The sequence below is a fragment of the Chelonia mydas genome, chromosome 12 (genome assembly GCF_015237465.2).
Source record: "Chelonia mydas isolate rCheMyd1 chromosome 12, rCheMyd1.pri.v2, whole genome shotgun sequence".
Taxonomy (NCBI): Eukaryota; Metazoa; Chordata; order Testudines; family Cheloniidae; genus Chelonia; species Chelonia mydas.
Window position 1 is genome coordinate 39,798,086 of NC_051252.2, and position 25,743 is coordinate 39,823,828.

At 58.4% G+C, this 25,743-nt stretch overlaps 3 protein-coding genes across 20 annotated transcripts in view; 1 reads left to right on the forward strand and 2 right to left on the reverse strand.

Annotated features, from left to right (window-relative positions):
• Nucleotides 1-22,837, forward strand: HAS3 (hyaluronan synthase 3). 4 transcript variants are annotated; one of them, XM_043525961.1, is made up of 5 exons: nt 1-547; nt 5,876-5,935; nt 12,455-13,075; nt 16,321-16,422; nt 17,347-22,837. In XM_043525961.1, exons 3-5 carry the CDS (start codon nt 12,455-12,457, stop codon nt 18,268-18,270), a joined length of 1,647 nt encoding a protein of 548 aa, XP_043381896.1. In that variant the 5' UTR covers nt 1-547; nt 5,876-5,935; the 3' UTR covers nt 18,271-22,837. The 4 variants fall into 4 exon arrangements, with proteins under 4 accessions (XP_043381896.1, XP_007062507.1, XP_037733415.1 ...); XM_007062445.4 differs by lacking the exon at nt 5,876-5,935; XM_037877487.2 differs by lacking the exons at nt 1-547; nt 5,876-5,935 and adding an exon at nt 8,159-8,244.
• On the reverse strand, nt 22,733-25,489 carry DERPC (DERPC proline and glycine rich nuclear protein). 12 transcript variants are annotated; one of them, XM_037877484.2, is made up of 2 exons: nt 24,991-25,489; nt 22,733-24,948 (listed from the first exon to the last, which is right to left on the reverse strand). In XM_037877484.2, the coding sequence occupies exons 1-2, from the start codon at nt 25,487-25,489 to the stop codon at nt 23,705-23,707; spliced, it is 1,743 nt and encodes a 580-aa protein (XP_037733412.1). In that variant the 3' UTR covers nt 22,733-23,704. The 12 variants fall into 12 exon arrangements, with proteins under 12 accessions (XP_037733412.1, XP_043381890.1, XP_037733413.1 ...); XM_043525955.1 differs by having other exon boundaries at nt 22,733-24,869; nt 24,912-25,489; XM_037877485.2 differs by having other exon boundaries at nt 22,733-24,630; nt 24,715-25,489.
• The window catches only part of CHTF8 (chromosome transmission fidelity factor 8), a 3,822-nt gene continuing 3,564 nt past the window's right edge, over nt 25,486-25,743 (reverse strand). For all 4 annotated transcript variants that reach the window (XM_037877488.2, XM_043525962.1, XM_037877489.2 and 1 more), the window contains one exon: nt 25,486-25,710. In XM_037877488.2, the coding sequence (XP_037733416.1) occupies nt 25,486-25,710 (225 nt within the window). The remainder of the gene's footprint in view (nt 25,711-25,743) is intronic.

Genomic DNA, 25,743 nt, shown 5'->3' on the forward strand with positions numbered 1-25,743 from the left:
CGCAGCCCTCGCTGCCTCCCCGCCGCACCCTCGGCAACCAGCCCGTTCCCTCGGCTCAGCGCCTTGATCTGCCGCCGCCGGCGGGGGCCGGAGAAATGGTTTTATGGCGTCTAGGAATCGCTTTATGGTCTGGCTTTGAACTGCGGGGAAGCGGCCGCCGGGTGCAGGCGCCTCGGGCTTGCGGGAGTGCGCCGGGGTGCCGCGGGGTCAGCGCCCGCGCCTGGGCCGCCCCTCTCCGGCTTCCACCGGGCTCTGCTGCCCTGCGGCTTTGGCCGGGGAGGCCCCTTCTTCGGGGACCTGCCCGTTCGGCAGTGTCCATGCCTGAGCTCGCCCCGCCTCGGGCTCGCACCAGCGGAAGATTTCTGAATGACAAGTCTCTTTTAATGTTGTTTCCTGGGCTGCTGGCTGCAGTTCTCCCGCTGCAGACAAGGGGGTTTCTGTGCAGGAGAAGACGGAAATTTTATTTATACCTTGGGAAGCGCTTCTGCAGGGAGCCCCGGGAAGGGAAGAAAGGTGAGGCGTCTGGGAGCCGCGTTTGCATCAGAAGGTAAGACCTTGCAGCGCTGCGATTTTACAGCGAGTTGGCCCGGGGGTTCCGCACCTGTTCAAACGCTACCTGGGAAGGAGCATAAAGGTTACGTGTGTGTGTGTGTGTGTGTGTGTGTGTGTCTGTGCGTGCACGCGCCCTCGCTCCCCGCCCCCAGGCCCCCTGCACCTCCCTGCGCCCGGGCATCGCGCCAGAGGGTGCCGCGCTTGTCCTGTGCCCGACAGCGGAGGCAGGGAGAAGTCCCTGCCCTTCCCCCCGGCCCGTACACAATGGAGCGGGGCAGTTCCAGCCTCGGCTCTCTGTGTAAACCCTCCCTGCCGCCGCCCGACGCCGGACCCGGCTGCAGGGGCGTGGGCGCGGCGCGGCGACGGGGCCTTTGCGGGTTTCTGGCCGAGCGGCCGGCGGGCTGACCCCGCGCCCCGAGCAGCCGGGGTGTAACAGGTGCATCCGGCCGGCGCGGGGCACCGGCTGCCCGGGGCTTCCGAGCAATTGCCCCCGGGGGCATTTCTCCAGGCAGTTCTCAGGGCGGCGGGTCTTTTCTCAGCGCCGCCCGCTCTGCCCGTGACGGGCGCGGGCAAGGGCCTGCCTGCCGCCGGAGACGGGGCCGGGGACCGGCCTCCACCCGCACCGGGAGAGCTCGCCTCCCCTCAGGGGCTCTGCTGCCGGTCGGAAGCAGCAGCTTCCGCAGGAGGAAGCCGGGCCCCAGGAGAAGCTCTCCGCCTCCTGGGGGGAGCTGGGCCCCGAGGCCAGGACGCTGGTCACGACCATCATCCTTCGCCTTGCTCCAACCCCCCGGCGCCTGCCAGGGTCCCCGGCCCCAGGGCAAGCTGGGCTCCGCAGCGGGAGGGACCCGCCAAGGCACGGAGCGCAGCCCCCGGCCGGTTCACAGTCCCTGCGGCGCCCCATTGCCCTCCGCCCCGGGTCCCCGAGGGGAAGGCCTGGGGCTGGAGCTCCGGCTTTGTGCGAGTGGCAAGGTGGGGGGAAGCCTGCGGGAAATGGCGCTGCTGGGAAGTGGGGGGGATTTTTTCGCCCTTTGCGCCTCAGAATGAGGAGGGGCCTCGCTGCCCACTGCCCCAGGCGGGTGCAGGCAGGGGGGCGTCCCGCTGGGGCCTGCGAGCACACCCCGCACAAGCCCAGCCACAAGACGGCTGGCCACGCAGCCCGGGGCCCGCAGCCCGGGCCCGCAGCAGAGGGACGCGAGGAGACCGTCGCCTGCTCCGCCGGGCTGCTGGGAACAGGACTCAGGCCGGCACGTCCGACATCCGCCCGAGCCCCGGTCTGGGACTGACCCAGGCCCCTGGCAGTCAGCTAGGAAACACGGTCTCTCTCTCCCTCGGAGGCCGCCTCCGGCCCGGGCGGAGCTGAGCGCTCTGTGCCTTAGAGCAGCCAGCCCAGAACAAACCCCAACGTGCCCCTTCCCCGGCGGCTGCCCCGGGAGCTGGGTATCTCCCCTCTCCTTCAACGACCGACAGCACCAGGGAGAGGCGGCGGGGGGCAGGTTGGTTCTGGTGGCCCTGGCTGGTCGTTTTTGTGGCTCTCCTCTGGCCTCCCTCCAACGTGTGCCCATCTTTCCCAAAGCGCAGCGCCCACTACTGGACACGGGACTCCAGCTGAGGCTGCGCCAGTGCCCGGCAGAGCGGGACAATGGCCTCCCGGCCCTCACATCCGACACTGCTGTGACACGCCAGGACCCTGTCCGCCTTTTCCCAGTGGCCTTACGCTGCTGACACGTTCATTCTGTGACCCACTCTAACCTCCGATCCCTGCCTGCAGCCCTGCCGCCTACCCGCTTAGTCCCAGTTTGTCCTTGTGCCATTGATTTTTCCTTCCCATGCTCAGCACGTTGCACTTTCCTGTGCTGAATTTCATCTTGATGATTTCACACCAGTTCTCCAACGTAGCAAGATCCTTTTGAATTCTAACCCTGTCCTCCAAAGTGCTTGCAACCCCTCCCAGCTTGGTGTCAGCTGCAGATTTTATAAGCATATAGTGCACCCCATTATTCCAATCATTGATGCGAACGAGCCTGGACAGTTGCTTGTGGGACCCCAATAGAGACGTCCCCCCAGTTTGACTGAACCACTGACAGTTACCCTTTGAGTACAGTCTTCCAACCAGTTTTGCTCTCAATTTATAGTAATTTCATCTAGATCCCAGTTCCCCAGTTCGCTTATGATAATGTCATTTGGGGCTATGTCAAAAGCTTTGCTAAAATCAAGATCTATCACCTCTGCTGCTTCCCCTCTACCCACTCCACCAGTAACCCTGTCAACGACGGAAATTAGTGGGTTTGGCACGATTTGTTCCTGACAAATCCAAGCTGGCTGTTCATTATCACACTACTATCCTCTAGATAGTTACTAGGGCTGTCAAGCGATTAAAAAATTAATCATGATTAATTGTGCAATTAATTGCACTGTCAAACAACAGTAGAATACCATTTACTTAAATATTTTTGGATGTTTTCTACATTTTCAAATATACTGATTTCAGTTACAACACAGAATACACAGCGCACACCGCTCACTTTCTATTTATTTTAATACAAATATTTGCACTGTAAAAACCAAAACCCAAACCACCAAATTCACCTCATCCAAGTACTGTCCTGCAATCTCTTTATCATGCAAGTTGAACTTACAAATGTCAAGTTATGTACAAAAAAACCTGCATTCAAAAATAAAACCATGTAAAACTTTAGAGCCCACAAGTGCACTCAGTCCTACTTCAGCCAATCGCGCAGACAAACAGGTTGGTTACATTTGGGAGATCACGCTGCCCGCTTCTTCTTTACAATGTCACCGGAAAGTGAGAACAGGCGTTCGCATGGGACTGTTGTAACCGGTGTCGCAAGGTATTTACGTGCCAGATGCTCTAAAGATTCATATTTCCCTTCATGCCTCAACCACCATTCCAGGGGACATGCGTCCGTGCTGAGGACGGGTTCTGCTCGATAGCCAGCCAGAGCAGTGCGGACCGACGGATGTTCATTTTCATCATCTGAGTCAGATGCCACCAGCAGAAGGTTGATTTTTTTTTTATTTTATTTATTTATTTTTTTTGGTGGTTTGGGGTCTGTAGTTTCCGCATCAGAGTGTTGCTCTTTTAAGACTTCTGGAAGCTCCACGCCTCCTCCTTCTCAGGTTTTGGAAGGCACTTCAGAGTCTTAAACCTTGGGTTGAGTGTAGCTATCTTGAGAAATCTCACATTGGTACCTTCTTTGCGTTTTGTCAAATCTGCAGTGACAGTGTTTGTAAATCAAACAACAGGTGCTGGGTCATCATCCGAGAGTGCAATAGCATGAAATACAGGGCAGAATGCGGGAAAGCAGAGCCGGGGACACACAATTCTCCCCCAAGGAGTTGGGTCACAAATTTAATTAACGCATAATTTTTTTAACGAACACCATCCATGGAAGCATGTCCTCTGGACTGGTGGCCGAAGCATGAAGGGACATACGAATGTTTAGCGTATCTGGCATGTAAATACCTTGTTACGCTGGCTACAAAAGTCCCATGCGAACGCCTGTTCTCACTTTCCGGTGACATTGTAAAGAAGAAGCGGGAGCACTGTCTCCTGCAAATGTAAACAGACTTGTTTCTCTGAGCAGTTGGCTGCACAAGAAGTAGGACTGAGTGGACTTGTAGGCTCTAGAGTTTCACACTGTTTTGTTATGGAGTGCAGTTATGGAACCCCCCAAAATCTATATTTGTAAGTTGCACTTTCACGATAAAGAGACTGCACTGCAGTACTTGTATGCAGTGAATTTAAAAATACTATTTCCTTTGTTTGTCACGTTTACAGTGCAAATATTTGTAATAAAAATAATAGAAAGTGAGCACTGTGCACTTCGTATTCTGTGTTGGAATAGAAATCAGTATATTTGAAAATGTAGAGAAACAGCCAAAAATATTTAATAAATTTCAATTGGTTTCTATTGTTTAACAGTTTGATTAATCACAATTTTTTTAATCGCAGTTAATTTTTTTGAGTTAATCACGTGAGTTAACTGCAATTAATCAACATCCCTAATATTTACCAATTGTTTGATTCATCACTTGTTCCAGTATTGTTCCAGGCATTGAAGTTAGGCTGACTGGTCTATAATTCCCTGGATCCTCTTTGTTCCCCTTTTTAAAGATTAGTTCTGTGTTTGCCCTTCGCCAGTCCTCTGGGACCTCTCCTGTCCTCCATGAGTTCTCAAAGATAATTGCTAACAGCTCGATGGTTTCTTCTGCTGGTTCTTTCAATACCCTAGGATGAATTCCATCAGGTTCTGCCGATTTCAATACATCTAACTTATCTTTATATTCTTTAACCTATTCTGGCTTATGTTTCTTCCTCCTTGTTAATATTAATTGTGTTAAGTATTTGGTCATAATTTACCTTTTTAATGAAGACTGAAGCAAAATAGTCAGTAAACACCTCTGGCATCTTGAGGTCATCCATTATTAGCTCTCCTTGCCTTTTATGTCCCTTGATAGGTGTAACTCATGTTGTCCCTACATGCTTGTGCTCTTTTTTGTGTGCTCCTCCTTAGCAATTTGTCCATGTTTCCACTTTCTGTAGGATCATTTTTGATTTCCAGGTAATTCAAGAGCTCCTGATGCAGCCATTCTGGCCTCTGACTAGTCTTCCTGTCTTTCCTTTGCATCAGGATAGTTTGTTGTTGCACCTGGTACTGTCTCTTTGAGAAACTGCCAGCTCTCTGGAATCCCTTTTTTTTTTTTTTTTATTTTCTTCCCATGGGACCTCACCTACCAGTTCTCAGAGTCTGTTAAAATGTGTTTTTGTAATCCATTGTCCTTATTCTGCTGCTCTCACACCTTCCTTAGACTCCTGAAGTCTGTCATTTCATGATCACTTTCACCCAAATTGCCTTCAACCTTCAGGTTTGCTACCAAAGCCTCCCTGTTGGTCAGGATCAAGCCTAAAATGGCGGCCCCCCTGCCTACATCCTGCATAGGGTGACCAGACAGCAAGTGTGAAAAATCGGGACAGGGGGTGGGGGGGTAATAGGAGTCTATATAAGAAAAAGCCCCAAATATCAGGACTGTCCCTATAAAATTGGGACATCTGGTCACCCTAAGCCTGCACCTTCCTGAAACCAGAAGTTATCACCAGGACATTTGAAGAACTTATTGGGCAGTTTGTGTTTTGCTGTATTACATTTCCAGCTGCTGTCTGGGCAGGGCAAGTGCCCCCTAACTACTAGATCTTGTGTTTGGGATATTGCTATTTGTTCTAGAAATGCCTCACCCACCTCCTCTTACTAATTGGGTCCCTACTGACATCACCCCTATTTCCCCCCCTTTTATCTTCACCCAGAGCCTTTCAACTGCTCTGTCTCTCACCTCCTGGACCTCAGCACAGGGGTATAAGTTCTTGGTATGTATTGCAACCCCCCTCCCTTTTCCCCAGTTTGTCCTCCTGAACAAGCTGCACCCCCTAGACCAATGTCCCAGTCAGGAGACTTATCCCCCCCACGTCTCAGTGATGCCAGTGAAGTCATAAACCTGCAGAGCAGTTTGCGCCAGGTGCTCTGCTGGCAGCCAGAGCAGGGACTTTCCACTGTGGATTTTGGCTAATCCTTAGGGGACGTCAGCCAGAGGAAACCTCCCATTGTGCCGGTCCTGCTACAGGCTCACGTAAAGCGAGGTCTGTAAAATGGGAGCAATCAGATGGGTCAATTAAACTGCCACCTCTGGGAATTCCAGTCAGCTGCTTGGTACAAAGTGAGCCCCATCGCTGTCTGCCTGCGCCTCCAGCTGTCATGTGCAGGAGGCTCCAGCTGCCTGGTCGGAGGAGAGGGATCCCCTGCCGCTCTGCACCGTGCTGGGAGAGCAGTGCCGGGGGGCAGTGTGTGGACCCTCAGTCTGCCCAAGGTTCTGGTCAAACCCAATGAAATCCCAGCAGGGAACAGGAGAGAGGCTCCTACCCCTCCCAACACCCTCAGCGGAGCACACAGGCCTCTGCAGGATTCTTTTCTGTCTTCTTAGAGGGAGGTGGCTCTTTTAATGATTTTATTCTCCCAGCTGGCCAGGTCCCCCAAAGCCCCACTCTAGTTTAGCAGCAGAGGTCACAGGAAGTGTCATCTCCCAGCACAATCTCTCCTTAAAACACTGGCTGGGTGGTCGTGTAGCCAGGGCCTAAGCTCGTTACCTGCCAGCCATGGCTACATCTGCCCCAATCACAGCTCTCCGACACGCCCTGCCGCACCAACTCCTGCCTAATGTGTTTGTCCTTGAATTCTGCTGCGACTAATGCACTGGACTTTGATTTCACAGGTACCCCCCTGCACACCTCCACTCTCCCTCCCGCACCTCTGGCGGTGCCCCAAAGAGTGCTGGCTGGGGGGGGAAATGAAGCACTGGCACCAGAGGTGTATCTTGTTCCCCTCTCACACCCCAAAAGGCGGAACTGGTTCTGCTGCCAGTTCCCAATAGATGCAGCCGAAGGCCGAGCCCAGTTCCGGAGAATTTCAGCCCAAAGGGTCAAAGTTTGGTTCAGGGCAATGCCCCTTTTCATGGAAAGGCGACACTAATCCAAGAGCTGGGCCTGGTGCTCGCTTATCTCTGTAACTTCCCCCGACACACCTGGCTCCAGCTCCAGGGCGGTTAACTTTGTGTCTCCGGTGGCGGAGAGCGGCTGTGTGCCAGGAAGCTGGCCCCGAGCACCCTGCCCCTCCCTGGCGTGGGGACGTGAGAGACCCTTTCCAGTCTGGGTGCTGTGTGCAGAGGATGAGGAGCTCAGTCTCCGCCGCGCTGCTCGGGCCCAGGAGCCAGGCCTGGGGAAGGGGACACAGCCAAGAGGTACAGTGCACTGAATGGGACTTGCCCCAACCCAGCAGAGATCTGTAACCTTCGGGGTTGCTCTGGATCAGAGCTTGCATGCATTTGGCCACAAGAAACAGAACTGCAGCCCGAAGCTAGGCTCCAGGTCTCACTCTGGTGTGGGGGCAACCATGCTCCCCCCACTCCCATTCCACCTCCCCTCCCCCTGGCCTGTGCGCCGCTGCATGCCGCCCCCTCCCCTGGGAAGGGCTTCCCTTGCCCGCAGCACCTTCAACCCCCTCCTGAGCCCCTCGGGTCCTGCTCGGGCACCAGCTCCTGGGGGCCTCTCCTGCCGGGCTCTCAGGTACCCGGCTGTCCGGGAAACTCCATCTTCATCCTTAATCTCTGCAAGCCCTTCCCTGGCCCTGCAGGAGGGGAGCCTCTGGCCAGGGCAGGGCCAGCGGGGTACTGAGGCCCAGAGAATAAGTGGGGTCCCGCGGCAGCCTGGCGGAGACAGGGACAGAACCCGGCCCGGTGCCCGGGGCACAAGCCCAGCCTGGCTGACGGGGCTGGGGGTTGCTTCACCAGGGAACGTGCCGGGCTCCCGGGCCGCTGGTTTGGCGGGAGCTCTGCCCAGCGCGCCCGGGGGCCGGGCCGGCAGGAGCACGTGGAGGGCGGGCAGGGCGGCTCGCTGGGGGCTGAAGGGCGGCGCCCGCCCGTGGAGAGCCGGGCGAGAGGGGCGCCCCCGCCGGCCTCGGGGCGCCTCTCCCGGCCGGGCAGGCGGAGCCCCCGGGGGCTGCGGGCGGTGCCGGCTCAGCCGCTCCTTTAAAGGCGGCTCGGCCGGGCCGGGCTCAGAGCGGCGCGGGAGGCGGAGGCCGGTGCAGGCGGCGGGGAGTGGCGCGTCCCGGGGAGCCCGGCGGCACGGTGAGCGGGGGCGGGCGGTCGGGATCGCTGGTTCCTGGGGTCCGGGTCCGGGTCCGGGTCCGTGCCCCAGCGGCGGGGGCTGGCCGAGCCGGCCGGGGGCTCCGGAGCTGCGGACCGGGCTGCCGCACTGCAGGGTGAGAGGCGCCTCCTGCTCCCCGGCTGCCTTGTGCCTCGCAGGCTGCTCCGGGGTCCTGCCGGCCCCAGCTCGGCTCCTCTCTCCGGTCCCTGCGTTGTGCCCGTCACCGGGTACCTGGGCCACCAGCCCCCGCCCAGTTGAGGCAGCCAGCTGGAATGGGCAGCCTCCGCCAGGAAGGTGCCCGGGCCCCTCTCGGCCCCACCTCCCCAGGCCCTGCTTTGCTGAGCCGCGCAGAGCTCACCCCCAGGGACCCCTCAGCAGGCGGGGAGGCTGGCAGGGTGCTGCACATCCCTGGGAGGGGAGCCCTCCGCGGGGCTCCCCCGAAATCCTCCTCCAGGTTCTCCTGCCTGGGGACCTCTTCTCCCTGGTGCTCTCCCAGCCAAGAGAACTGAGCTGAGCCTGCTCCCCCCATCCCCGCTGTGGGAATGGCTGCTCCAGGCCCCAGCGCTGGTCTCCCACCCTGGGAGCCACTGTCCATCAGCCATGCCCAGATCCGTACAGCCCTTGGGGCAAAAGGCCGGGCACTCCAGCAGTTCTGTAGGTTGCCTGGAGTGCCCTGGACCCATGCGAGCTAGTGCTGGGGAGATGCTCACAGGGCTCATAGACCCTTCCTTACACTGGGTTTCAGCCCCTGGTGTGCCAAGGCTGGTGGTTTGCGTAGCCCAGCTTTCTGCCTGGTCCCTCGTCCTCTGAGGCCTTGCACGTGACCCATAGCCAAGGGAAACACATAGGTGGACGAACAGAGAGTCCGGCTGCCTCGCGACCTGCATGTTCCCTGCTTCTCAGGGGACACCAGGCTGGAGAAAGCACAAGCCAATGGGCTGCAGGGACCAGTCCTGCCCTGGCCTCTAGAGCGATGGAGCTGACCGCACCTAACAGGCCTCTTCCCTCCCTTGGAAGTCCCCAGGAGCCTTGTTGCAGGGTGGGGGAGGCTCTGGGGTGGGCCGGTACAAGGCAAACTTCTAAAAAGTTTTTCTTTAATACATTGAGAGAAACAATCTGCAGCACAGCCTGGCCGGGCTGGCGTGCGGGGGAGGAAGGTGTGTGTTGGGAATCTGGGACAGGGTGGAACTAGAGAGAGCCTGCCCAGCCAGGGCCCAGGGCCCATCGCCCATGGGAGAGCAAGTGGGGGACTAAGAGAGAACCTGCCTGGCTTGGGGGAGAGGCTCTGGGGGCGAGGTGGGTCAGGGGCCAGTGGGAGGGACTATCAGAGAGCCTTCCCCGGCTGGTGGGGGGGCTGGGACCTGCCTGCTCCACCCATCAGGTTAGCCCCTGCCTTCTGGCACCTCGCATGTGGTGCAGAAACAGGCCAGCAGAGCTGGTGGGTCCCTACCCCTCACACACAGGGATTGGCCTGACCTGGGGCGCTGGGATAGCTGTGAAGTGCTATTGGCAGGAGAGGGCTTGGAGCTGGGTGGGAGGTCAGTCATTCCTCTCTCGTAAGCCCATGGAGGCCAAGAGCAGAGACTCCTCTTAGGAGTGGGATTGCCAAGCGGACTCCCTGTGTTTATTCCCCACAGACACCCACCGGGCCCAGGACCTCTGTAAGGGCAGCGAGCACCTGGCTGGTCTATCGGTGCCATTTGTACAAGTGAATGCCGATGGCATACAGTCTGTCCTGCTGCGGGTCAGCTGGGAGCAGGATGAAGGCATCCTTCATGCCCTTCATTGTCCTTCAGCAAACCCAGGAGCTCTGCCCCGGTGGGGTCTGGCACCACCAGCCTGGGTGTGCAGGCGCCTGGGGAGGAGCCTGGATATCAGCTGGAAAAGCTCCAGGTGCCATAGCCTGCATGGCTGTTGGCAGCTCTGCAGCAACCCCTCTGGCTTCCCCCCCTTGTACGCCCTCTGTTATCAGATAGCCTCGCTCACCTGTGTGACTGGGAATGAAAGGCTGTTGGTCAAGTCTCCAGCTCTTCCCCCTGGGGACGCATGGCTCTGTGCTTTCCCACCAGTGATTGGCTCCCCAGGGCGAGACCACTGTCTGCAGCCCCCCTGTCCAGGCTTTGGGGGCTCTGGTTTCCTGTAGCTTGGGAGAGCCTCCCAGTGTCTCTGGCTGCTGACATTCTTCGTCCCTCTGACACTGCTTGGTAGTAAGTGCAAGTGCAAAGCCAAATGCAAGCAGGCCTGAGGCCCCAGGATATGGGGCCGAGTCCCTCCATTGCACTGGCTTTGTACTAAGCTTTGGGATTTATTCCAGTAACAGTGCTCAGAAAGGAGCAAACAAACCCTCCAGGGGAGCGTGAGAGCCTGCGTCCTGCCCCGCAGCCACCATTGGGTGACAGAGGGTCTCTGTGTCCCTGATGGAGACCTGGGAACCTCCCTCCTCCAGGCCGGTGTTGTGGTCAGCAGCCTTGTGGCTGAGGAGGCCGTAGCTGGTCTCGTCACAAGACCCATACTAGCAGGTGGGCTACTGCTGAGTGTGGGGAGGCTGCACCTGAAGGACCAAAGGCAGAGCGGGGCTCTCTGGCTCCACCCGTTCCCTTGGCTGGGCCCGTCCCAGAGGAACAGAATGTCATCTGGCTGACTGGGGAAGGCAACTCTTCCCCATTGTAGGGGGCGTGGATGGAGCAGGGTAGCTGCATTAGATCAGGAAAGGGACTGATAGCCCAGCCCCTCCTCACTAGGGACTAGGGATGCCGAGAGACAGACCTCTTCCTCTTTGCTGCAGGTCTGGGGAGCAATGCTGCAGGTCTGGGGAGCAATGCTGCAGGTCTGGGGAGCAATGCTGCGTGTCTGACTTGGGCATGCAGTTGCTGCGACTGCTTGTGCAAATGGCTGCCTATTTGTTTTTGCACACTGTTATGCAGTCCATGTGTCATGCACCATCAAGCAGTTGCACGCTCCGCTCTCTGAAGTGTTTGGCCCTGAGAGCCCAGAACCTGAAGCCTGTGTTCAAATTGTGTGGGGGTTTCCTGGCTGCTGGCATTTTACACCCTGCAGAGGGGAGCTGTTCCAAGGGCCTGCCTTTGAATGGCCAGCAACAGCACACGATAGGTGGGCATCTGGCTGGGGTAACAGACGCAACTCTATGCATGGGGGGCGGGGTGTGTGTGATGTGTGTTGGGAGGGGAAATAATCCTTTCCTCCTGTGTTTGAAATGCTGTGGGCCAGCCTGGTTCTGGGATACAGAACCAGTGTCAAGTCATAGTCTGGCTTTGTGAAAACTCTTTGGCCACTTCTGGGGAGAGGATGCTTTGATTTCTAGCATTAGTTCTGAGGAGACCTGAGATTGGCTGGGATTCACATGCAGAAACTGTAGGGAGAGTAGCCAACCTCTCTCTCCCCTTGAAAGGTCACCTGTGGCGTGGGTTGTGAAGCAGGAGAAACAGTCGCAGATACAACCAAACACTGAGTGTTACTGCATGAGTAGCTGGCTGTGAACTGCTCCTGGGTGGTTCAGAACTGAAGGTGACTCCCACATAACCCACTAGCCTATCTCACGGGGGAGAGGGGAGTTTGGGATCCCTGCAGAGGGGGTTAGCCAGCACTTCTGGCAGCTGCTAGAACAGACCCCAGCTCCTTCACTCCTGGGGAAAGTGAGTGTCCTGAGCGTTTGAACAGCGCCGCCCTGGGTGTGGCGACAGCCGTGTGCATGGCACTTTCCAGAGTGCAGACAGAGGCTGCCGCAAAGGGCTGGGCTTGCCAGCTAACCGAGGCACCGAGTGATGGCAGGCCCTTGTCTGAGACCTGGAGAGCAGGAGGGCACTAGGGGGCTGACTTGGCAATCCCTATTGGCCTGAAAGGGACTGCGAAGTCTCCAATGCACTTCAGCCTGGCCCAGGGCTCTGGACTATTGCTTCATCCTAGCTGGAGCTGGCTGGGAATGGGACCCCCCTCTCCTTCTGTAGCACCCTCCCCTGGTCCTGCCTTCAGTACCCACTTGGCATGCTACTAGAATGAAGGCCCCCTGCTTTGACAGCTGGGCGACTGGAGGAAGGATTGCTTGGAACCCCTGGGCAGCACCTTTGCTTCTGTGATGTGAAGAGCGAGGCCTTGCTGTCCTGGACCTCAGCCTGCTCTGTGGGCTTTGTGTTGCACCCCTAACAGAGCCTCTGGTACCTTCTCTTTGGACAGATGCCAGTGAGCTTCACCACAGCCCTTCGTGTTTTTGGTACCAGCCTCTTCGCCTTGGTGGTGCTGGGAGGCATTCTTGCAGCCTACATCACTGGATACCAGTTCATCCACACCGAGAAGCACTACCTCTCCTTCGGCCTGTATGGTGCCATCCTGGGCCTTCACCTCTTCATCCAGAGCCTCTTTGCCTTCCTGGAGCACCGGCACATGCGGCTCGAGGGGCGGCCCCTGAAGCTGCACCGCTCTGTGGCGCTCTGCATCGCCGCCTACCAGGAGGACCCTGACTACCTGAAGAAATGCCTGCGCTCAGTGAAGCGCATCTCCTTCCCCGACCTCCAGGTGGTGATGGTGGTGGATGGCAATGGCCAGGATGACACCTACATGCTGGAGATCTTCAATGAGATCCTGGGCTCCGAGAAAACAGGCTGCTACGTCTGGAAGAGCAACTTCCATGAGAGGGGAGAGGGCGAGACGGAGAGCAGCCTCCAAGAGGGCATGGGGCACATCCAGCAGCTGGTGCGGAACAGCACCTACTCCTGCATCTTGCAGAAGTGGGGGGGGAAGCGCGAGGTGATGTACACAGCCTTCCAAGCACTCGGGGACTCCGTGGACTACATCCAGGTGGGTGGCCAGCTCCTGGGGACAGCTGGAGGGTGTAACAGCACGGGAGAGGGGTGACACTCCCACCTTGGAGGGCACATTGCAAGGAACGGTGACCACACTGTGCTGGCTGGGCTTTCCACGCAGCTCTCACGCTAACCAGTGGGAAGTGGTTTCATTTTTCTTTGCTTTGAAATACTAAGTGAGGAGGGGCTGGGGCGACGGAATCTGCTGCCCCAGGACAGGGACAGCACAGCCTTCGCTGTACCTTGCCTGAGCAGGAGGGAACACAAGGCTAGGCCAAGAGTCCCAGCTGATGCACCAGGGATTGGCTGGGTCAGGCAGACTGGAGAGCCAGAGCAAGGATGGGTTAGTGGCGAAGGCTGAGAGTTGGGATGCTGCACTCCCAGCTGACTCATGGCAGGGTCCAGTCCCGGCTCCATACTCACCTTCTCCGTATCCAGCCCAGCCTTCCTGTGGGCAGGGAGGGGACCGGATTTGTTTGAGATCCTCTAACAGGCAGTGCTAGAGCAGGGAGTCTGGGCTGGCTCATGCCCACTGTGGCTGTGTACGTAGCCGTGCTTCAGGCAGGCTGCTCAGGGCACGTGGGGGATGCAGCCGTGGCACAGTCACTGTCCTCAGTCCTGTCCCTTTCCTTTGTGCAGCCCCTGCCAGCTCATTCGTGTCCTGCCTACTGCCAGTTCCACCTCTGCTTGGCCAGCTGTGTGCAGGGAGCCTGGGGCTCTGCTCCGTAGGGCTCCTCCAGCTTACCCAGTTATTGCCTGCTGGCGGGGCATGTGTTCCTGATCTGGACTCTCTCCAGCTCTGTTCTGTACAAAGACCTCATTCCCACAGTGATCCCCCCGCCCAGCAAGGACTGAATTACCCAGGGTCGTTAATGTGAGCCATTGGAGGGGTAACCCTGGCTCAAAAGGCTTAGTCCAATAGACAGATGCCCAGAAGTTCAGATGCTCTTGGGTTGCAGGTCTGGTCTGGAGCTCTCCCAAGAACAGGATTTGAATTTTCTCGCCCCTCGTGCTTCCTATTGGGGTCCCAGCAGCAGCTATGAGGTGTGAGCCTGTGCAACCTGCCCCTGGGGGAAATACAAGCTCCTTAGGCCAGGGTTAGGGAGAAGCTAAGGGAAGGAAAAGAGGTGACTAGGTGACAAGGTAACTAGGTGCCAGGTAACAACTTGCGCAACTGCCCAGGGGAATAGCACTCAACCTGGGGGAATACCATGTGTGGGACTAACCCATTTGGCAGCATCCCTTAAACTGACACCCAGTCCCAAAGTGCACCCCAAGGTCACTCAGCAGCTCAGGAAAGTGAGAGCATGTGCTGGGTCAGTGAGTAGTAGCTGTATTCACAGGAGCAGGAGACGCTTGGAGCCCTGCATGCGGGAGGCAGAAATTGGCTCTTTGGGGAAGGAGGGTGCTGGAGCTCTCTCTGCAAACCCTTGAGATAGCCAAGCACAAGGCAGTGCAACCCTCTCTTCCCACTGGGTTGAGAGAGTCCAGAGCAGCTGTCACACAGAGGATCCTGCCTGGGCCAGCCTGCGCTGAGTGGGCAGTGGCCAAGCAGGCAGACTGGGTCCCTCCCACTCCTGCCTTGAGACATCCACTCCAAGAATGGGACTTGGGGAGTGCAGGGCCATCGTCCCTGGGGAGGGATCGCTGCTCCTCTTTCCTGGCAGTGAGGCACTAGCAAAGGGCCACCCTGCCCTGGACGTGGTGCATTGGAGAGCCAGTGTTCATGCACCAGGTCCGTAGTGCCACAGATGTACAGGCCACCTAGAAAGAGGCGGCGATGGAGGAGACCGCAGGATGGGCAAGGCTGGAGGAGGACAGGGCTGTAACCCGCGTGGTACAGGAGAGCAGAGCTCAGGATGGTTTCCTGCTTGCCACAGAATCCTAGGTGGAAAAGCCCATCTACCCTAGACCCTCCCTGCCAGGGCCAGGCTCTGCTCCAGGTCTTTGTCCAGTCCAGTGTTCAGTGGCTGGGGCAGCAGGCCTTTCCCTTGGGAGATGATTCCACAGCCCCCATTAGGAAGCGTTCCCTGATCTCCTTATGAGTGAATCCCCCTGGCTGGCCTGTGCCCCGGCTCTCCAAAGACCCAGCTAGGTGAGACCGAACCAATCCCTCTCCTTGCTCTTCTCTGACCTCCCTTCAGTTTGTCACCCTCTTTTTTGGCATTGATCCCTGCTCTGACCCCCCAGTGCCGTACAGAGAGGGCCTGACTGCTGAGACCCCTCTGCATGTGTGGGGCCCTCCCTCACAGGTCAGGCCTCTGCCCATTCCTCGCTGCTCCAGGACGGTGCAGGTGGCTCTTACCAAGGTGTCGGGCATGAGAAAACTGCGTCAGTCCATTGAGGAATCCCTGCACAGGTGTTTGGGGACTTGGCAGGCTCCCAGGTACTGGCTGTTCTGGGACCCATGCATTAGCCAGAATGGCTGGAGGGCGCTTTGCCAAAAGAGGAGAAAGGCCGTCTCTGTGCTCCCAAGGTGCATGGCATTTCCGTGCACTGCCACAAGCAGGAACTGCTGTTCCCCGGCAAGCACCGAGCAGTTCCCTGCTTGGGGACGCATGCCCCAGCCATGGCCATTTGCTCTTTGGGCCCTGTGAGATGCTAACCCTGCAGTAAATGCCCAATGCCTGGACTGTGCCAGGTCTCCCTACTGATCCTCTAGCACTGCCACTTCAGCTCCTGGAAGCAGAACTACCTCATGACCTCTCCCCCTCACCCCTTAGTGAGACCCTTCACCTCTGCCTCATAGTGCACCCCTGCCCCCTAGCGGCAGACTCCTCTTCGCTGCCAAAACTTCATAGCATAGAGGCATGTCTCTCTTCCCTCCAGCCCCCTCTGGCACAGCCCCTGCCTGGGGCTCAGAACTAGGGCCCAGTTGCCCCTGTGCTCTGCATGGTTCTGTGAGCCCAGAGCAAGGTGGAGAGGTGATTTGGGCAGTGCCATGCTGTTCCCCTGCAGGAGCCTGTATGTTGCGTGCTCCTGAGTCAGGTTGTCTGGCTGCTGTACGCCCTGTGCAGCCTCTCAGAATGGACTCCTGGAGCAGTCCCTGTAGGCCCCAGCGTGTCCGTGGCAGGATGGGTCTCTTCCCCTAGGACTTGTTCTGCGGTGCTTTTGGGTCTAGTTCTAAATGACGCAGCCTTTGCTGGATGCAGGACTGGAGGCTGGGCTCCCCTGGCATGCGTGGAAGGGAGCAGGAGGGTTAGGCTGAGCAGACCGTGACGATTTCTCTCTGCTCGGTAGGTGTGTGACTCAGACACGGTCCTGGACCCGGCCTGCACAGTGGAGATGCTGCGCATTTTGGAGGAGGATCCGCAGGTGGGCGCAGTTGGTGGAGATGTTCAGGTACAAACACAAGGGTTGTAGCCAATGGCACGTGAGCTGAGTGAGACTGCCCTGAAATCCCAGGGAATGCTGGGCCAACGGGGATAGGGTGGGGGGATCGCTTGGGGTTGGGTGCCAGGTTCAAAGTGAGCCTGGCTGTGCTGCTGCTGAGTGGGTGGGGAACAAGTCCCTGTGCCAGTACTGGGAGGGAGGGGCATATCCAGGCATGGGGATGCCAAGGCAAGAGGCTCTATAAAATCCTAGGGTAGAGGGAGCATCCTGGAGCAGCCCAGGAAGGAATGCTGCTCTGGAGGGTGGCTGCAGCTTTTGCTGTGGCTCAGAGCCAGGCAGAGCACCAGCCTGCTGGCACATGCTTTGGCAGTGATCATGAGGCCCACCTGGGGTGGCGGCTCTGCATGGCAGTGCAGGTTCTATCCTCACCCCGTAGGCACAACCACTGGGGAGGGGAGGGGCAATGTCCCTCTGCCCCCATTGCACTGCTGACTGCTGTGGGGCTCCTCTGTGACTGGTGTGAGGCTGGCAAGTGCCTAGTGAAAGGCAGGGAACCGCCTCCCTGAATAACTGGGCAGCAGGGCTGAGGTCCTGGAGGCACCTCCCCAAGAGCCTCATTTCTCCTTAGAACGGCCACAGTGCCTGTCTGTGTGCTGGTCTCTGCCCTGCAGGCCTGGCTGCGTGCACAGGAAAACCTGGCTACTGCTGTTGCTCTGAGAGCAAGGGCCTCTCACCTGCCCCCCTGGGCTGCTGTCCTCTTGCAGCAGGGCTCCCCTGCAATGGCAAGCCCTGGGGTGAGGGCAGACTGTGGGAGCTACTGGATGGGAGACACTGGGCTGCAGTGCAGATGCTGCTCTCCTTGCCTCGGCTGGGGAGGGAAGCCCTGCAGGGCTATTTACTAATGGTGTCTCCTTACACGTGTTGCCTTCCCAGATCCTGAACAAGTATGACTCGTGGATCTCCTTCCTGAGCAGCGTGCGGTACTGGATGGCCTTCAACGTGGAGCGGGCCTGCCAGTCCTACTTCGGCTGCGTCCAGTGCATCAGCGGCCCCCTGGGCATGTACCGCAACGCCCTCCTGCAGCAGTTCCTGGAGGACTGGTACAATCAGAAGTTTCTTGGCAGCAAGTGCAGCTTTGGGGATGACCGACACCTCACCAATCGTGTCTTGAGCCTTGGCTATAGGACTAAGTACACCGCCCGCTCCAAGTGCCTGACCGAGACGCCCACCAAATACCTCCGCTGGCTCAACCAGCAGACGCGCTGGAGCAAGTCCTACTTCAGGGAGTGGCTCTACAACGCCTTATGGTTCCACAAGCACCACCTCTGGATGACCTATGAGTCCGTGGTGACTGGCTTCTTCCCCTTCTTCCTCATTGCCACGGTCATCCAGCTGTTCTACCGTGGCCGCATCTGGAATATCCTCCTCTTCCTCCTGACCGTGCAGCTGGTGGGGATCATCAAGGCCACCTACGCCTGCTTCCTCCGGGGCAATGCAGAGATGATCTTTATGTCCCTCTACTCCCTGCTCTATATGTCCAGCCTCCTGCCAGCCAAAATGTTCGCCATTGCCACCATCAACAAGTCGGGCTGGGGCACCTCTGGCCGCAAAACCATTGTGGTCAACTTCATCGGCCTCATCCCCGTTTCTGTGTGGGTCGCTGTCCTGCTGGGAGGCCTGGCCTACACAGCGTACTGCCAGGACCTCTTCAGCGAGACGGACCTGGCCTTCCTCATCTCTGGCGCCATCTTGTACGGCTGCTACTGGATGGCGCTCCTCATGCTCTACATGGCCATCATTGCCCGGCGCTGTGGGAAGCGGCAGGAGCAGAGCAGTCTGGCTTTTGCCGAGGTGTGACAGGTGGGGGGGCTCTGGATGAAGTGGGGAAAGTGCAATGGGAAAGGATTAGTGCTGCCGCCATGCATTGTTTGGGGGCAGCCAGGTGGAGGGCGGGGGAGGAGATGGGATTTTATTTGTGGGTTTTTAAATTGCTGTCCAAGGAATGAGTTCCTGGGCTAGTGAGTCTGAATGCCACCTGAAGAGAAGCTGCCTGTTGTCCAGCAGAGAACGCTCCAAGTAGCCTGGGCCACGCACACCCACCCACAGGTGCGGTGACTCCAGTGTTTTGAGGCCCATTCTACTGCTGGAGGAGTGGGGAATCCCCTGAGGCAGCTTCTGGCCTCTCCAACATTTGCGATGGCTCCTGTGGAGATTCCTGTCTGCCACCTGCCAGGGCAAAAAATCCTGCTGTGGGAGCTGCACTGAGCTCCATTGGTGGAGAGGCCCTGGACCGGAGGTGGGAGAGGAGGCATTGCCTGCAGACTCCAACCTGAGCAATAAGGCTCCAGGGGAGGCCTGATCCCCAGGAGCCAGCGAGGGACGGGAGTACTCACTGAAATGAATTCATACTTTAAAAGAATCCAAGTTTGCCAACACTCCGTCCTGCCCAGTGGATCAGGAGCTGTCTAGCTGCACTGGCAGCACAGCTGGTGACGCAGTAAGCTGGCCGCAATGTGTGCCCCTGGAGGCCGGGGACTTGGTTCCTGCCTGGGGCCCGCAAAAGAGGCTGAGAGGGGCACTGCTTAGCCAGAGCCAGGGCCTGCTCCGAGCTAGGCTCAGTCAGGTCCCTGTGCCTCTAGTGCTGGTCCATGAGCTCTGGCAGTGGAAACTGGCCCATGGGAGTCGAGGCTCACGAGGTCCAAGCAGGCGAAGGCCGCCCCCCCAACCCCTCCCCCCAGCCAGAAGGAGTGCCCCAAAGTCTCTGCAGGCAAAGCTGTGCTTGGCAGGCCAAGAGCTCCCGCCCTTGTGCTTTAGAGCCCAGACACTGGATTCCCTGGCAGTCTGGCATTCTCCCCAGGCAGGAAAGTGGTCCATAAATATTCAATATATTTAAGAGGGCAGAAATCTTCCCCCTCCCCCGCCCCCCACTCCCTGCACAGGACTGGCTGCCTGTGGATTTAATGCTGTGAACTATGGAGTGTTCCCTGGGGCTCTCCTTTCTCTCCTGAGGCTTTGTGCTGGGAAGGGGGGGATCCTAATGCTATGGTGCTTTGCTAAGGACACTGCGGTCCTTTCCCTGATGCGGTGAAGAGAGATCTCCACCTTGACAACATGACTTTCCAAAGCAGGGGGAAGGAGCCTCCCCTGTGAGGGCCCAGCTGGCAGCAGTTGGGCCACCTGAACATGACCTGGACTGGACAATTCTTTGCTGTTCTGAAGTGGCTTCCTCAGTCAGGTACCACGTCCTTTTCCCTGAGCCGCTTGAAAACTCCAGTGATCTTGGCCTCCCGCAGGGATCTGCTGCATGGCTGAGCGCTCTCCCATGGCTCCTTCTGGCCCAAAGCCCTGGGCCTGAGTGGCAGTGTGAGCCCACGGCGGGGATGGTGGTATGAATGGCTGCTCCTCTGTCCCTTCTGCCCGCTGTGCCGCTGACCCCCAGGCAACTCTTCCGTCCCATTCCACACAGTGGGGCTGTGCCCTGGGGTCGCTGCAGGGGGGCAGTGGTGCGCGCTCCACCCAGCCCACGCCCTGGCGTGTCTGTTCCTCAAAGGCTGAGGCAGCATGGCTCCAGCTTTAGCCTTTACTGTGCTCAGAGCAACGTCCATACGACTGACACACCAGCAGCAAGGCCACAAGAGCAGTAACCCTCCCCAGCCTGCTGCTGGGGCCCTGTGTGTAAAGTGCCACGTACAGCTCGTGTCCTACGGTGCCAAAGCCCGCGGTAGGGTCACCTGGGGCCTCTCTTGGGATGCCTGCCTCTGCCCCCCCAGTCAGTGTTACTCAGCACTTACGGGTGACCCGTGGGCAAGACTGTGCCAGCAGCTGAAGGCGAAGGCAGAAAGGTGAGCGGCTGCACTAAGGTTACATGGCTTTGAGCTTTTCCCGTGGGCCCGCTGTACAAGGGGGAGCACCTTTGCAATGGAGCTAGGCCAAGGCTGGCTGCCTCGGCTGGCGATAGGAATGGGGAGGGGGCAGCATAAAGATGGAGTTAGACGGTGCTTATTACTTAGCCTCTCAGTGCTTCCCCTCCGCCCTGCTTGTCAGGTCAGGGCTCCTGGTTGTGTTGAGGGAGGCACTAGGACCACGCAGGAGGGCCAGGTCCCCTCTCTTCCAAGCCTGGCACTGCTACTCGATCCCCGTCCCGTAAAGGTGAGGGAACGCCATCCTTAGGGCGGCTCAGTACGGCCCTGCCCTGTCGTCACTGCTTTCATGTGTCCGCACACAAGTAGACACATGGTCTGCGCCCAGGGAGCCTGGGTACTATTCCTGGCTCTGCCACCAATGCAGGCAAACTTGGGCAAGTCTCTTCCCCAGCTGTGAGGGGGATGGGGGTATGTGGGCACCTTGGAAGACAGGTGCTCTCCCAGGGCAGTTAATTATGTGCTCTGTCTATTCCAGGGGTTAGCACCGTTTGGTATCTTCACTGTGGGCCCCACTGCTAAGCTAGCCTCCGCCAAGAGCCTCAGTCAGAATCCCTGCCCCCGCTAGCGTCTGCCGCTGGTTGTGGTTTTAGCCCCACATCCTCTCTGGTGCCCAGCCCTGAGCTGCTGCTCTAGCACCCGTGTGAGGATAACTTGCCAGACAAAACCAAAGCGCTGCTCTGCATAAGGGCGTCTGTGCCCAGTACAGCTCAGTGGGAGGGGCAGCGTGGAGAGGCAAAGGGATGCTCAGGGAGGCCTGGAGCAAGCAGAGCCAGAGCAGGAATGTAGCAAGTAAGAGTTTGCCCCTGTTGTCCTGGCTGAGGAGCCTCATGCAGGGACTCCGCGATGCCAGGGGAGGCTGAGGTAGAAGGAAAGCAGGGCCTAGAGTTTTGGGAACAGCCACCCAGCCTGTGCAGAAGGGAGTTTGGGAGGGCCCCTTCTGCTGAAGAAACACCACAAAAGCCCCTTAACCCCCTCTCCAGCTTCCACTCTCTGGCCCCTGGTGGGTGTTGGTAGGGTTTGAGGTTTGCCCCATGGGAGAGCAGCAGCGAATTCTGCCTCCTTTGCCAAAGAACAGAAGGGCAGTGAGAGGCCACAGTCAGCAGCAGCCTGCCAAAGAATGGCTGCTGGCAGCTTCTTTGCCTACCCTCTACTCTGCCTGAGGAGTGCTCAGGTGGCTTTTTCCAGGGCCTGAAAGGGTGGCTGTAGCCAAAAAACGTATTTCACACTGTGTCCTGGTGAGCTGGATGCTGCATCAGTCCTCCAGGAGCCTCTGCCATGAGGACCCAAGCCAGTTAGTACCTCTACTGAGTAATGCAAGGTGCTGTGCTGGGCACAAAGCTGGGTGCCAACTGCCCTTGCAGGGGACCCAGCCCCATGGAATAGTTTTGCATGTTGGCTCAAGTCCCTGTGCTGCTCCTGAGCCAGGTTTAGTGGGCCAGGGGTTCCCCTAGTCTCAGGAGCTGCAGGGCAGAGGTTCCAGTGCCTAGGAGAGGAGCTAGCTTCTAATCACCCCCATCGCATACAAGAGGGACAGGAGTCTGAGCTGAGAACACATCCCCCACCCTGCCCCACATTCTCGGTTGGTGTGCCACAGCAAAGCTGTTACTCTAGCTGTGGGCAGCACATCCAGCCTGCAAGCTGCTGCTGTAGAAGCTTGTTGGCTGTATGGTTCCTTGTGCCTGAGAGGATGCTCAGCTGGGTCCCAGGGACCGTTAACGAGAGTACCTAACAAGGCACCAGCAGAGACTAACCTGCCATGGCACCAGGCTGCTAATGGCAAGGCAAATGCTGAGGGCTGGGATTCCAGCAGCTGGCCAGGCTGCTTGTCTGACACAGACCACAGGTGTGGGCAGTTACCTCAGGAAAGTGGATGCCCCCAGCTCCCAATACTGTAATCAGCAGACACTGCTTGCTTTGCACCCCTCCTGAGCTAATCACGGCTGCTTTGCTTTTGTGTTGGGTCCAGTCAGCTCTGCTCCCAGACTTCTGTGCTTTCTTCGGAGGGAGGGCCCTGGGGATTGTACTCTATGGGCTTCTGGAACAGGTGCCTCTCCCCGCATGTCACTACAGCCTCCCCTCATCTCAAGTGCCAGCGGGGGAGAGCCTGGCCTCCCTTGGCATATGTGGAGGCCTGAGCAGGGACCTGGCTTTGGATCTAGACTACAGGTATGTGCTCCCTTCTGGGCCTGGGAGAGCAGCTTCCACCCCTGCCCCTTCCAGCAGTGTCCCCACATTCCTTGTGTGTAGCCTGGCTCCTGGCTGCACCACAGCTGTCTCCCTGGGCCCTCTTTTCAGGGCAAAAACCTTACTCCAGGTGAGTGTTTGGGGGGGTTTATTTAATACAGGGTTTTTAGGAGACTTTTTTAGCTCTTTGATATTTACACTTATTGCTACCATTGTTTGTAAATCTATTTATTTTTTACCGTCATTTTTTCATTTTTTTTTAAAAGGTCTGTTTTTATATCACAATGGATTTGTCACAATAAAGAGATTTGCACACAGGAAGGCTTGGGAGCATGTCTTGGGGGGGCAGCTGCCTTCTTGGCCCTATAAATGAGTCCCCACACATGGCTCTAGCACCTCTGCCAGGGGCCTGACTTGGCAACTGAGTGCCGCCTATGCTCCTGCTACACAGGCTCCTGCAACTGTCCATGCAGAGCCACTTCCTCCCATATCGTTGTCCGGCAGGGGCAGGGGGCTCACCGTGGAGGCAAACATTCCCAAGGGTTTGCTCCAGTAGCTGAATACCAGCTGACCCCTGCTGCAGTAAAGAGGCTTCAGTGTCTGGAGTGGCCCTATCCCTCCTGGCTGCGGCAGGGTTGTTGTTCCTCTCCCCACCCCTGTGGCGCTGGGATAACACAGATAGTGCAGGCCTACTGACCCTCCTGTCACTTTTATTCAAGGGGCAGCAAGAAGGAACACAAAACCAGAACGAAAAGTCAGTTGGCTCCTGGCTGAGCAAGAAAGGTGATGCCACCTGCTGTGTCCACCAGCAGCTGCGTGGCTGGGGTTACGCCAAGGGGATGCTTCAGAACGGGCTACTCTGGCTCACTCATCCAGTTCTGAGCACTACTACCAGACAGAGGAGATGGGGGCTTCTGGACTCCCTGCTGTGCAGGCAAGGGGCCAGTGCTGGAGTTGCTGGGCCTGAGATCTGCATTCCCTGAGGAGTAGGTCACAAACACACAGTGCTCCACCACATCTAGGAGGACGAGGGGCTGCTGGCCTATGGCCCCCTGGAGTCCAGAACCGAGCAAGGCTCTGAGAAAAGCTGAGACTGTGCTAGGTCCCAGCTTGTTGGCAAGGCAGGTGTCAGGAGTATGTCTGCACTCTTGATCATCTCGCACAGACCCCGGGACAGGAGAGAATCAGCACCACCGCAGCCTGGCTGTGTTGTTAATGGGAGATGGCAATATCCCATTAGGAAAGAGGACAGCTGGCCTAGGGCAGGGAGCTGGGTTTGGCCCTAGGGGGCCAGCTGGCCTGGGGCAGGGAGTTGAGTTTGGCCCCAGGGGGCCAGCTGCTTTGGAGAAGGGGACTGGGTTCATGCTCTGGGGCTCACACACCCTGGGGAAGGGAGTCAGGTTTACACTTTGGGGACCAGCTGCCCTGGGGAAGGGAGACTGACCTAGGGGACCAGCAGGTCTAGTGTCCAGCATGGCAGGCCCCCGTGTGATGGGAGCTGTGCTCATACCCAGGGAGCTAGTTGTTCTTGGAAGTGGAGCTGGGCTCATGCCTAGGAGGCAACCAGCCCTTGGGCTGGAAGCCAGGTTCATGGTCAAGGGTAAGCCAACTCCTGTGATGGTAGCTGGGGTTGCACTTGAGGGGCCTCCCTCCCTTGGAAAGGAGAATGGATTCATAGGTAGGGTGTCAGCTGGTCGAGTGGCAAAGAGGCCAGCTGACCTCAGCATGGGAGCCGGGCTTGGGCCCAGGGCTCCAGTCCCCCTCGGCATGGGAGCTGGGCTTGGGCCTAGGAGGCCACCTGCCCTCACGATGGGAGCTGGACTTCGGCCCAGACCTCCCGTCCCCACTGGGATGGGAGCTGGACTCGGGCCCAGGGCTCCAGTGCCCCGTGGGATGGGAGCCGGACTAGTGCCAAGGAGGCCACCTGCCCTTGTGATGGGACCTGGGCTAGGGCCCAGGGCTCTGGTCACCATTGGGCCAAGAGCTGGGCTAGGGCCCAGGAGGCCACCTGCTGTAGGAACGAGACCTGGTCTGGGGCCCAGGGCGCCGGGCGCCACCGGGACAGGACCTGGTCTGGGGCCCAGGGCGCCGGGCGCCACCGGGACAGGACCTGGTCTGGGGCCCAGGGCGCCGGGCGCCACCGGGACAGGACCTGGTCTGGGGCCCAGGGCGCCGGGCGCCATCGGGACAGGACCTGCTCTGGGGCCCAGGGCTCCAGTGCCCCTTGGGATGGAAGCCGGACTAGTGCCTAGGAGGCCACCTGCTTTAGGGATGGGAGCTGGGCTGGAGCCCAGGAGCCCACCTGCTCTTGGAAGAGTAGCTGGATTCTGGCCCATGGCACCCATGCCCCTGGGGGTGGAAGTTGGGCTTGGGCCCAGGAGGCCACCTGCCCTTGGGGTGTGAACTGGGCTTGGGCCCAGGAGGCCACCTGCCCTTGGGGTGTGAACTGGGCTTGGGCCCAGGAGGCCACCTGCCCTTGGTAGGGTAGCTGGGCTTGGGCCCATGGCTCCAGTTCCCAGAAAGGTGGGAGCCGGGCTAGTGCTCAGGAGGCCACCTGCCCTTGGGAGGATAGTTGGGTTCAGGCCCAGGGCTCCCATGCCCCTTGGGATGGGAGTCGGGCTAATGCTCAAGAGGCCACCTGCCCTGGGGAAGGGAACTTGACTTGTGTCTTGAAGTCTGGTCCCCCTTACACCAGGAGCACAGTTCTGGCCCAAGGACATGGCCCCACCTGGCATGGGAGCTGGAGTTGTACCCAAGAGGCCACCAGGCCTTGGGAGGAGAGCCTGGCTCATGTTTTGGAGTCCAACTCCTCTTGGGATGGGAGCTGGATTTACGCCCAGGAGTCCGGATGCTCTAGGGAAGGGAGCTGAGTTTGCCCCCATGGGCCCAGCCCCCTGCCCTCGGGACAGAAGCTGGGCTCGTGTCCAGGGGGCAGGACGCTCTCTGGTATGGGGCCGGGGCTCTTTCATACTTTTTTGGGCACGCTGGTAATGATGGGCTTGGGGCGGGTTTTGAAGAGGAGCTTGGTCTTGATCAGAGCGGTCACCAGATAGTGGGCAGCTGCCCCCGTGGGGCCGTGGTCACAGCCGTGCTCGCTGGCACCACGTTTGGTGAGGACGGCGAAGGGCTTCTCCAGGCGCACTACCTTCCCATAAAGAATGTGATGGCCCACGATGAGCACAGGGACCCCCTTGGGAAAGAAGAGATAACAGGCACAGGGTGA